General features: G+C 36.8%; 1 protein-coding gene across 1 annotated transcript in view; it reads right to left on the bottom strand.

Moving 5' to 3' along the window:
* LOC127413678 (cadherin-23-like) overlaps positions 1-12,951 on the bottom strand; it is a 315,190-nt gene that overhangs the window by 86,836 nt on the left and 215,403 nt on the right. Inside the window, exons 15-20 of the mRNA XM_051650995.1 lie at positions 12,019-12,124; positions 11,581-11,708; positions 9,064-9,136; positions 7,061-7,177; positions 5,107-5,219; positions 3,150-3,257 (exon numbers count right to left, since the gene is read on the bottom strand). Coding sequence (XP_051506955.1) covers positions 3,150-3,257; positions 5,107-5,219; positions 7,061-7,177; positions 9,064-9,136; positions 11,581-11,708; positions 12,019-12,124 — 645 coding nt within the window. The remainder of the gene's footprint in view (positions 1-3,149; positions 3,258-5,106; positions 5,220-7,060; positions 7,178-9,063; positions 9,137-11,580; positions 11,709-12,018; positions 12,125-12,951) is intronic.

Genomic DNA, 12,951 nt, shown 5'->3' with positions numbered 1-12,951 from the left:
ATGACATTAAGTGATAAATGAAAACTATTTATGTCATTATTTTTGAAGACATCCTCACTATGCAACATTTTTACAAGTGCCTAAAATTTTTGCACAGTACTGTGTGTATATATATATGTATGTATATATATATATATATATATATATATATATATATATATATATATATATATATATATATATATATATATGTATATATATATATATGTATATATACATACACACAAACACACACAGCTAAGAAGCATATCAAGGCAGCAGGGGCGTTACAATCACTCAAAATTGAGGGGGACAGAATGTTTAGAGAAAGACAATCATAAGATATGTATTTTTATAGTAGTTAAGTCCAGAATTAACTTTATGAAGTAACTGCTGAAGTAACCAATATTGGGTAAAATTAAAATAGAGCACATGGAATTTAATATCAATTTAAAATCAGGTTGATTTATTTATATAAAATTATATTTTCATTTTTAAAAAAGCAGTTAATTTAGATATAACCATATGAAGCACATTTTTACTTAACTTAAGTTACCTGCCAAAAACATTTTTACATATGCAGTATATATGAAATTGGTAAACAAAAAAAACCCCAAAAAAATAATATATATATATAATAATTATCATTATTGTTCAAAAACAAAAAAACAATACAGCCCTTCAAAAGGCAAAACACAGTAACAACATTTAGTCAAAGTTGAGTTATGACTGGTCTCTTTAGACTCTTTAGAAGAAAAAAAATGTTAACCTAAAAATGTGCTTTACGTGGTAACATATAATTTACTGTTAACTGGTTTAATTGAAGTAAAAAAATATTATTTAAAAGGTGCAATATGTAACAATTTTCAAATGTTTTTAATTTTTATTTTTAATTTTTTTTGCCAATGTGTGAACGGCTTGTAACACAACTTAAAAAATGAGCCCTTCCCGGACTTCCTAGGTTGCCTATTAAAGCCTGTAGACAGATTTTCATGTGAAGGGAGCGGGTCGCTTTTGCCGGGAAAATCCAAAGGATGTGACGTTTATGCACGCTCCCGAGAGCCTTGCCTCAGACAGTAATAGCTTCTCTTCTGCTATTCAACAACAAACTGCAACACTAGGTAACGTTATCTTAGAGATGGAATCCAGCAAACGTCCAGCTCCCAGCACAACACTGACTCCTACATAAACTCAGAGTAAGCCAAAAAAACAAAACAAAAAAAAACATCTATCTACTGAATCCCATCTGGCTAAGCGGGAACGTGATCGTGGTCGAGCGAAAACTAGAGTGAACATCGGCAGGGCATTTGATTCTTGGAGGGACATTCATTCGGTTTTGGGGATCAAAACTGACCCTGAATTGGCGTTCATCTTATTGGACAGGTAAGCTAACATAACTGCAAAGCATGTGAAATATAGTGCCATAAGGATTGATCTGTGTAATTTTAGCTAACTTGATTTTGCCTGCATAGTAACTGTCATAAACAATGTTAATCTGTAATTATTCAGCAAGGTAAACTACAATAACACATGAAATGAATGCTAGACAATGTTCAAGATAATGCAAAAAGCTCCATTCATTAGTGTAACGTAACTTGGTTATACAGAAAATATATACATTCTATTATTATAAAACAATAGCGCTTCGATATATCAAAATGACAGTTGTCATGTAATCACATCAATACTGAATTGTGTCAACATATTTATAATGTACAGTCTATTTTATAAACAGCTACTGATATCATCCATCAAATTTAGCAACAGCTATTGATAAAGCTGGCTAGCTAGCTAACGCCGACATAGGCTATCGTATAAATGCAGTCAATGTATCATGCAAAGAAAAGTGATTACTTCAATCTACAGTCTCGCATAGTCAGACCTATATCCACACTTTGTTTTAGCCCTGTTCCAGCACTGGAGAGTCAAATATAATATACAGTCTCAAAGTTTGTAGTAAAATAATCATAACTGTGTAATTTTAATTATGCTACCTCATCTGTCAGCATGATGCCAGTGAAGCACGTTGTCTCAATGTACGTTACGTCAAAGGCTGATGCTCGCGTCCCTATGGAGTGTGTGCACGAGTGCGAGCAACAGGTAGCTGGCTGCAGTTCACTTAACGGCCACAGGTGTCATTAATACTGCACCTTTAACATAAATGAATTAACTTATTAGGTTACACCACAAAAAGCCAGTTTTAGGGGTTAGATCAAGAACAAATAGCTCCACTTTTTACAGTGATCTGTCCTGAAACAGACAGGTTTGGCTCAACTATCCTAAGACTCAGAGAAAACGAAGTGTGAAAATTTTATAATGAACATTTTACTGGAAATCAAAAAACTTTAAAGCGAATTTTCTCAGTTTCTGTGTTGGCGTAATTACTGCAGTTTGCCTACAGCAGATAGCTAGAGAAAAACACTCACTCTTTGGTTGGATAACTTTAGATTTTATAAGCCATCTCACCACGCAATAATACATAAATAATATGGCCAATTTTAATTTACAGACCTTCTTCTCAGTTAAATTCCGACAGTAAAGAATCAGTAGGCTACTGTGTTATACAGAATGATCATTCAATGGAGACTTGAAAAAAAAATATATTTTATTACTTTTAACTTGTGCCTGCCATTATTGCTGTGAGTGACTAACACAATGGTCAAAGTGGACGTCAATCGCAAAAGAACTGGTATGCTCTGGCACAATTGTCTCACTCACTGTGATCTAGTGTTAGTTGAAAAGCATAAATTAATTTGTGTGTAATAAGCACAAGTACGGAATGCATGCATAATTAAAATAAAGCTTCTTCCGCTTTCAGATGCCAGCTATAACGCCATAATAATATCATAGATCATCATCAAAAACATCAACAGATTGAATGGAAATGACGCTACATGACAAGCTCATGTAGCATGTGGTTGAGCAGCTATCATCTCTTAAGATACTGACCAATGAATTTTAACGTTGGCATTAACACATATACACATTTACTGTATGAAGCACACAACGTTAACACATTTGCCCAGTGAAAAAGTGCGGGGGGCGAACTTTGGTGTTATTGAAAGTGCGGGGGACACGTCCCCCTCGTCCCCCACGTATTCTACGTGCATGCAAGGCAGTTTGATTTTAAAGGGTCAGCTTAGGGGTTATGGTCAGGTAAGTGCACTCACAGAAATGACGTCAGTATTGATAGGACTCATCTCCACAACATTTACTTGATACGGCTCATCTCGCCACAAGGGGGCATTATCATTCATGTCCAGTATAGTGATGTTCACCTACAGGGAGAGATACATGTCTTTCATTACTGTCATCATAATTCACAATCCATTTTTTCAATGAACGGCCTGCTGCAATCTAAGCCACTATACAGTAAGTGATACAGCAATCTGCTTTGTGTAAAATCACTGTAACACATGGCCTTTGAATGGCTTATTGCTTTTATAAAATGACAGATACAGTAAAAATAGAAATATATACATTTTATATAAATAATTACATTTATCAATAACTATAACATTGATTATAAACAATACTTCCATCAAGAAAAATCGATCATTCTTAGGGGACATTGTAGATGATGACTTCTGGATGTTGACTTGGTACGTTAATGTAGAACCAAACATGCCACAGGTATGTTCATATTGACAAATTTACAATTACTTTGAATGCAGTTCATCAGATTTTAGAGCCGGAACTATCTGTTTTGCAATTTTTAATTATAAGGTTTTATAAAGGCAGCACATGTGGATGCACATACTGTAACATGGATAACTGATTATCTGACAGGCAGACCACAGTACGTTCGCCTACAGAATTGTGTTTCAGATTTGACAGTCAGCAGTGAAGGTGTGCCTCAGGGGACTGTCTTGGTACTGTTTCTATTCACCTTTTACACCTCTGACTTTAAATATGACTCAGATGTATGCCACCTTCAAAAATTTTCTGATGACTCTGTGGCCATGGGGTGTGTTAGTGAGGGAAAGGAAGAGGAGGACAGGAAACTGGTGGAGAACTTTGTGGATCGGTGTAAACAGAACCATCTCCAGCTTAACACCAACAAAACCAAAGAGATGGTGGTTGATTTTAGGAGGGCAAATCCTGCACTGTCTCCAGTTAGCATTCACGGGGAGGACATTCAGATAGTTACCTCCTATAAATACCTTGGAGTATACTTGGACAATAAACTGGGCTGGGCCACCAACTCTGACATTGTATATAAAAAAGTCCAGAGCCAACTTTATTTTTTGAGGAGGCTGAGATTTTTTGGAGTTCGAGGGGTAATGCTACATTCCTTCTATGAGGCTGTGGTGGCAGCAGATCTCTTTTATGCTCTTGTGTGTAGGGGAAGCAGCATTAGGTCTGGTGACTTGAACAGACTAAATAAACTGATAAGGAAATCCAGCTCTGTTTGGGGATCAGTCTTGACCCTTTGGAGGTGGTGATGGAGAGGAGAATGCTGGCTAAGCTCTCTGCCATTGTGCACAACACCTCTCACCCACTACAAAGCATTGCTGTTGCACAGGAAAGCACATTTAGTAGAAGACTAATTCCTCCTCGGTGTAAGAAAAATCGCTATTTAAGGTCCTTTATACCTGCAGACATTAGGATGTATAACAGTACACTAGATTGAATTATGAGCAGTATTAGCATATGGTTATAAAATGTATCCACATTCTTACTCACTGATAGATTTTGGTTTGTAGTCACTGAAAAGCACTATTATGAGAAGCAGTATTGGACATAAATGGACTGGTTGAGAATCTGTGAAGCTCTGTGATTGTACTGGGATTTTTGCAGTTAGCCAGGTTTATACAGCATTTGTATTGTTTAATTTTACATTTTATTATTATTATTATTATTATTTACTGTACTGTTATTTTTTGTCCTTGGTTTTTATTTATGTTTCTGCTGTTGTAATGCCTCAATTTCCCTACGGGATGAATAAAGTAGTATTGTATCATTTCGTATCGTATAATATTAGAGTTTACTCATTTAATTTTGAAATTTAAAACTCTGAGCAATAAAGACAGGAGGGAGAGAGAGAGAGAGAGAGAGCAGTGATAGGTTTATCAGGGATAAAGGCAGATACGTCTGTCTGCACATGATCAAAGAGTGAGCAGTTACCGTGGCGATGCCAGTCTTCTGCTGTGGCCCCACTCCTCCATCCACGGCCCGTACGATCAGAATATACTCTGACTTCACTTCTCGATCCAATAGAGCAGTGGTGGTGATCTCTCCTACACACACAATAACTTACAGTTATGGTAACCTCCTTATGCGAATGTGATTTCTGTTTGTGAGTGTCTATTTGGTGCCACGTGAAAATATTCACTAACTAGTTAATCTAACTTTAACAGCTCAAAAAATGTCATTTGAAAATGTTAATGAATTGTGCCTTATGTAAAATATAGAATGTAAAAAATGTTTAATATATGAACCCAAGATAAACAGTTTATTTGTGTAACCTCCTATTTCATATAATTAAAAGGAATAGTTCACCCAAATCTTAAAATAGTCTTATCATTTACTCACCCTCAAGACATTTCAGGTATGACTTTCTTTCCTCTGCTGAACACAAATTAAGATTTTTAGAAGAATATCTCAGCTCTGTAGGTCCATTCAATGCAAGTGGATGGTGGCCAGAACTTTAAAGCTCCAATAAGCACATAAAGGCAGCATAAAAGTAATCCATTCAACTGGACTGGTTAAACCCATGTCTTCTGAAGCGATATGATAGGTGAGGGTGAGAAACAGATCAATATTTAAGTCCTTTTTTACTATAAATCTCTAACTTTGACCAGCCTCGACCAGTAGGACACGATATGCATGAAGAATGTGAATAGCTAATTAAAACAAAAGAAGAAGAATATGGAAGTGAAAGTGAAAGTGGAGATTTATATTTATCTGTTTCTCACCCACAACGGTCATATTACTTCAGAAGACATGAGTTTAACCACTGGAGTCTTAAGGCCTGTTCACACCAAGAACAATAACTATAATGATAACTATAACCATAAAGTTATAAACATTGTTCTTACTGTAAGAGAAAAGTGGAGTCCACATCACACTTTCACCATGGAAAGATATCATTGGGATCACTTTCAGAGTGTTTTTTTCCGCAGCTGATGAACAATAAAAACATTGACAGCCAATCAAAATCTATCCAACTTTAAAGGGCTCGAGCCGCAATGTGCACTCATCTTTAAAATAACACATTCCAGCTCCGGATCGCCACTTATTATTACACAAACAAACGAAATGGAAACTCCTGTTCAAGAACCGGCAATGTTTTTGCTGCATTTCTCTTCAGTATTAACAGATATGAGATAATGAAAAGGTAACACAAACTGGTAGCATAAAATTAACTCGGGTTAATGTCAGCAACATTGTCTTGTCAACTTTGAAGTTGTATTCGTCAGTTTTTCTTTTTGTTTCTTTGCTAAATGTAGAGCAGTGCAGGTCATCTACATCCATTTTCTTGACTGTGAACATAATTTAGAATAAACAGAACATAATCATCTGTTGGTGGTGTGGACGCTAATATAGTTATCTTTATAGTTTTCATTATAGTTATCATTCTTGTTGTGAAAAGGCCTTTATGGATTACTTTTATGCTGCCTTTATGAGATTTTTGGAGCTTCAAAGTTCTGGCCACCATTCACTTGTATTGTATGGACATACAGAGCTGAGATATTCTTCTAAAAATATCCATTAGGGTTCTGCAGAAAAAAAGAAAGTAATACACATCTGGGATGGCATGAGGGTGAGTAAATGGTGAGTATTTTCATTTTTGGGTGAACTATTCCTTAAAGGACAGCAAATAAACCATTAAAATAATGACAGAAATTAAATGAATTTTATGCAATATTTATTGAAAATTCACTAGAAATATGTGAAAATATGCACGATTCATTGAAAAGGCTGTTGGTAAGCCTTGGAGAACTAACACTTCTGTTAATTGGCCACGTAGGCAGGCACGGTGAGGCCAGTAGTCTCAACATGGCCATAAATCAGCTTATAAATTGGCCTGGCTGATATATCATTCACATTTAAAGAGAATAAGTGTCCCGTAGCCTACCTGAGCGAGTGTTGAGTCTGAACTGAGAGCTGCCCTGCAAAGAGTAGATGAGAGAGGCCTGACCAAACTCCCGAGACGCGTCCAGATCTGTGGCGTTCACAAACAACACTGTCGCTCCTGAAAGAGAGACAGACAGAGGCAACCAATCATGCACAAGACAGATAAAAAGAAAGGTAAGAGGATGTAAACAAATCATCAGATAATGATTGTGTGAGACAGACAGCTGTATGAAAAGACAGGCAAAGTGTGAGGGACATTATTTAGACAGAAAGTGGTCAATGTTTAAAGCACTGTGCATTGATGGAGGAAGCGTTATGGATTTCAGGATTATCAGAGTATAGTGGAGTGTGATCAGTAGTCTGAGAGTGACACACACACACACAAATGCACAACAGCATGCAGGGTTTTGACAGACGCTGGGCAGAGCAAATGTAATTTCCTCTGATGATTGGAGACGAGTCTACTGTGTGGAATAAAAGCATTGAGAGATTGAGTGAATAAATGCATAAGAATCATGCACATCGCTGTTTCTCTCTCTTTTTCCTCTGCAACTGACCTTCTTGCTCAATTAAAATAAATAAAATGATATAGAAGGAAATAAAGAAAGTAACTAAAAGGAATGAGGTTATAAGACGTGAAAGTAAGACACAAACAAACATATTGTTGAAGCTTTGTAGTGTGTGCAGAGTGATGCAGTACACAGACAAAGGGTTATTGGAAGAATTTAACCTGTTTAAACACTAGATTTGCATGTCATGAAGGAAATAGCAGTGCTTGAAAGGCAGTAAAAGAACAGTGTTAGCTTTAGAAAAGAAACAACTGGAAATTGAAACAAAAGTTGACCATCAAACCAAGACTGTGCCATAGCTCTGGGAAAATGGCACTTATTCATACAAAAACATTACATTGGTGTGGAACAGAACTAGTGCACAGCTGGCTGATTGCTGTAAATCATTGCTGACAGGAATCTAGTTATATTGTTGTGAGGTTTTGAGCATTGTAGAAGTGTCACATATATACTGTATATATATATATATATATATATATATATAGATAGATAGATAGATAGATAGATAGATAGATAGATATACACACCGATCAGCCACAACATTAAAACCACCTGCCTAATATTGTGTAGGTACCCCTTGTGCCACCAAAACAGCGCCAACCTGCATCTCAGAATAGCATTCTGAGATCCTATTCTTCTCACCACAACTGTACAGAGTGGTTATCTGAGTTACCATAGACTTTGTCAGTTTAAACCAGTCTGGCCATTCTCTGTTGACCTCTCTCATCAACAAGGCATTTCCGTCCACAGAACAGCTACTCACTGGATGTTTTTTGTTTTTGGCACAGTTTTGAGTAAATTCTAGATATTGTTGTGTGTGAAAATCCCAGGAGATCAGCAGTTACAGAAATACTCAAACCAGCCCGTCTGGCACCAACTATCATCCACGCGATTATCTAATCAGCCAATCGTGTGGCAGCAGAGCAGTGCATAAAATCAAGCAGATACAGGTCAGGAGCTTCGGTTAATGTTCAAATCAACCATCAGAATAGGGAAAAAATGTGATCTCAGTGATTTGAACCGTGGCATATTTGTTGGTGCCAGATGGGCTGGTTTGAGTATTTCTGTAACTGCTGATCTCCTGGGATTTTCACGCACAAAAGTCTCTAGAATTTACTCCGAATGGTGCCAGAAACAAAAAACATCCAGTGAGCGGCAGTTCTGCGGATGGAAACGCCTTGTTGATGAGAGAGGTCAACAGAGAATGGCCAGACTGGTTTGAACTGACAAAGTCTACGGTAACTAAGATAACCGCTCTGTACAATTGTGGTGAGAAGAATAGCATCTCAGAATGCTATTCTGAGATGCGGGTTGGCGCTGTTTTGGTGGCTAGAGGGGGACCTACACAATATTAGGCAGGTGGTTTAATGTTGTGGCTGATCTGTGTATATATATTTATATATAATTTTTTGGGATAATATATTTGTAAACATACCTGCTACGATATTCTCTGGTATGTTGATAATATAAGACGGAAGGCTGAACTCGGGAGGGTTGTCGTTTTGGTCCTACAATGGGAGAGAGGGAGTTAATGTTTGTAGGGAGCATCTAAAAAGCCTCTAAATATTAACTCATTAATTTTCCACAGGGAACAAACTGCTCTCGGATGTAATTGAATGAAGTGATGGAGTGCTTTTGAGGTTTAATGGAAACTCACAGGCTGTGGCGATGTGAAATTATTAGATATCAGGCACATACACTGACTTACCACTTGAATTCTGCTTAATGTTCAGTTATAACACACACACACACACACAAGTAAGATGGATGTGACAAACCCCTGCTGTTATTCAGATTAAATGTTTCTAATTGTAATCATAATAAGAGACCAGAAAAAGTCAATTAACTGTGGATTAACCGTCCCATTCAGTGGCGCTAAGAGAAAACCAGTGAATCCAGAATTCCCAAACTGTGTCTGAGGGGGTGTGTTTGTGCACATGTGTGAGTAAAAAAATGCTTCTTGATAAAAAGAGGGTCCTTTGCTGACCCTAAAGTGCTGCAAAGTTCTCTTGAAGAACCTTTATTTTTTTAAAGAGTATACACTGGGCATTTACTCCTAAATGAATTATTAATTGAGCAGGGGGGTTTAGTTGTAATGTTATAAAATATCAATCCATCGATTTTTTGATCGACACATTATTTTCTCAATACGTTTTTGAGGCATTGATAAAATAATATGAGCCTTGTTTGCATGCTTTCCAATTCACTGTCAGTTGACCTTCCATTCAATGTAGTCTGTTGAAATAGCTGTGGGAGACCACCAGGGGGTGATATAATATTTACTGAAGCCGGTCACACACCGGACGAGAAGCACCACATTGCGGGAAGGACAAGACAAAGGTATGCACTGCTAGGTAGTAATGGATTACATGTAATCTGTAATATGTAATCAGTTTACAAAAATCAAGTACTTGTAATTGGATTTAATTACATTTTAAAATACTAGTAATCAGACTACAGTTAGTTTTTATGGATTACATGATTACATGTTAATTAGGCAACGGCATTAAATTCTTCATAATTTATTGATCACCTTAATTTTTCTCTTTTATAAATCTTTTAAATTTTTCACTCTAAATCAGCCTACATACGATATATGTTCGGTATCTCTTTGAGTGTTTTCAGAAGAGAGGGAGAGGGGGAGGTGGGGGGGGGGTGGGTGTTGTGAAATTGCACACAGACCTGATACTCGTCATTAGCTATGTGTTTGGAAGGGTTTTGTCCATAAAAATGCACAAATACACATCATTTCATTTTCACAATGTAAACCAATTTCATTAACGCCATAAAATGTGTTTTAGTTTCATGAATTGCTTTTGTACTCTGCTTCAAAAATGTCAACCAATGCACTTTTGATTTAGTAATAACTTTGAAGCCATTTTTTTGACAGTCATTCTTAAATATAACTGGTCTGATCTCTTACCACACATGGATGGCATTTGTAAATGGCAAAATTGCATGACCACAATTGTGTAATGGCCCCGGAAATCTGTCCATATTTCTAGAAACTCCCATATGAAATGCCTGTTAAACTCAAACAGAAACTAAAATCAAATATTTAGGTTGGAAGTAATCCAAAGTTTTTATATACGCGATTACATTACCGATTGCAGTTTTTGTCATGTAATTTGTAATCAGAACCTGATTACAATTCAGAAGTAATCTACCCAGCACTGCAGGTATGACACATAAGACGCATTGATGCAGTGCAGGTGGTAGTCCAAAGTTGTGAATCTAGTCAACATTCACACAAAAAAGTTACGAAGGCTTTACTTCTTCAAGAATAAACAAAGTGACGTTGATGTGTTTGCAGGTTTGTATGAAACTGGTGTTACTGCGTAAACTGAACAAAGAGAAATGTAGAAGTTTATAATGATTCCAATTATGACTGATAGAGCATGGCGCTAGCAACGCCAAGATCAAGGGTTCGATGCATGTATAATGTAAATGTAAAATGTTATTATGCAATTTCTCTGTATATAGCCTTGAATAGGTTTCATTCAAGCTGTCAAACCACAAAAAGACATACTTGTAAATGAAAATACATTGTGTAGGCTATATGAAAGATCCATATACACAATATATCATCCAGTGATGGCTAAAGCAAATAATCTATGTCCTATGTGAGTTGAGGTCCGTGGCGCAACAGAATGTTGAGCAGCGAGTAGTGGTGCACGTATCTACATCAAAAATAATTGTTTTGAATTTTAAAATGCGCCATGTCGTTTGCCAGATGCGTCCGTTGTGTGACCCTCTTTAAGTCACCCTGCTGCTCACACTTTAAAAAAGTTGTGTTGAGAAATATGTAAAAAGAGACAAAGACTATTGTGTAATGAGTAGCCCTAGTTATATCTAATAAAATGCAGATATAAATTGTTAATCAGCAGGAAAATTTTTTGATTATTGATGCGTGAAAAAGGCATCGATCCCAAGGCTAGGGTTTAGTACTCACAATCAGCTCTATGGTGATGGGCACAGTACTGTTGAGGGATGGGTTGCCCCCGTCTTTGGCCATCAGAGTCAGATAGATCATTCCACCAGGAACTTGCTCATAATCCAGAGGACGATTCACCATGATGACTGAGAAGATACATAAAAAAACAGGGGTTTAGACATATATCAAGTCATTGTAGAAAAGCAAAACAAAAAAAAAACAACTCATGAATACTAGACAGCCATCTATAATACATTTATGAAATACCAAAGGTCACAAAGTCTACTCTAAAAGTATTTGCACGCTTAAAGGCGTTAAACCCAAATCCGATTCCCCCTAAAGCATTTAACACACTGAGCAATGCTGGCCTTGTTGCTACGAGCCTAATGGAACCAGTGAACTGTCTGAACAACCATTTAAATCTTATTAGGGGAAAACTCTAATCTGAACACAGACCTGCGTAGCCCTCCACCACACTGATACTGAAATATGTCCTGAACTGAGAGGCGTAGATGATGGAGTATGTCAGGACGCTATTGGGAGGAGAATCCTCATCCGTTGCCTGAGAGAAACACATAGAGACAAAGGTCATTACATCAGCATTGTGTACTGTCATTGTCAGTGCCTGACTGTAAATACATAATTCAGGAACCGGCTAAATCAAAATTACTTTACTGTAGTAATCAACATTATATCACCAATAGAACTATCAGTAAATCGGTTCATTTGGATGCTTTATGTAAATGACCAAGTTCAGGAATGAAACTCTGAATGGCGCAAGCTGATAGGTTCTTTGAACTTGTTATCTGTTAGCCAGTCAGCTCGCTCATACAGTATGTGTCAACCCATTCGACTCACATGGTGTAAGCTGATAGGTCCTTTGATGTGTAATCGGGTAGCCAATCAACTTGCGTACTCCCTCTTTGCCTAACATTTAAATTTGCTTAGTTTGCAATAAGCAGGTTTCATGCAGAGCACTGCAAGAGTTTTCTTTGAGCTCCACCTGTCTAGATATGCTACATGGGGGTTGTATTTATGTCTACTGCAGCAGCAAGTCCTCCATGCTCGATGCAGTATGTCTTCAGTTTTTCTAATTGTGCAGCAGCATGCTAAATCTTTCCAAGAGTTGTCACGACTGAAGTGAACTAGTTTACATAAGTGATTCACTTCATCAAATAGTATTTAGTTAATTGCTGTTGTTTATTACTATATTTCGACTATATTTTCGTTGTATAAAACATGGTGTTTGCTAGTTTTATTTGTGAATATATTTTTTTTAACATTGTCACTATATTTGTTTGTCACCCTAATTAAATGTATAACTTCTTATGGCAGAATAAAATGGTATTATCTGATTGTTTTATATTTAATATATCCTCTTAAAAATAG

Source organism: Myxocyprinus asiaticus, chromosome 23 (genome assembly GCF_019703515.2).
Source record: "Myxocyprinus asiaticus isolate MX2 ecotype Aquarium Trade chromosome 23, UBuf_Myxa_2, whole genome shotgun sequence".
Taxonomy (NCBI): domain Eukaryota; kingdom Metazoa; phylum Chordata; class Actinopteri; order Cypriniformes; family Catostomidae; genus Myxocyprinus; species Myxocyprinus asiaticus.
This window is presented reverse-complemented; position numbering and strand designations above follow the sequence as displayed.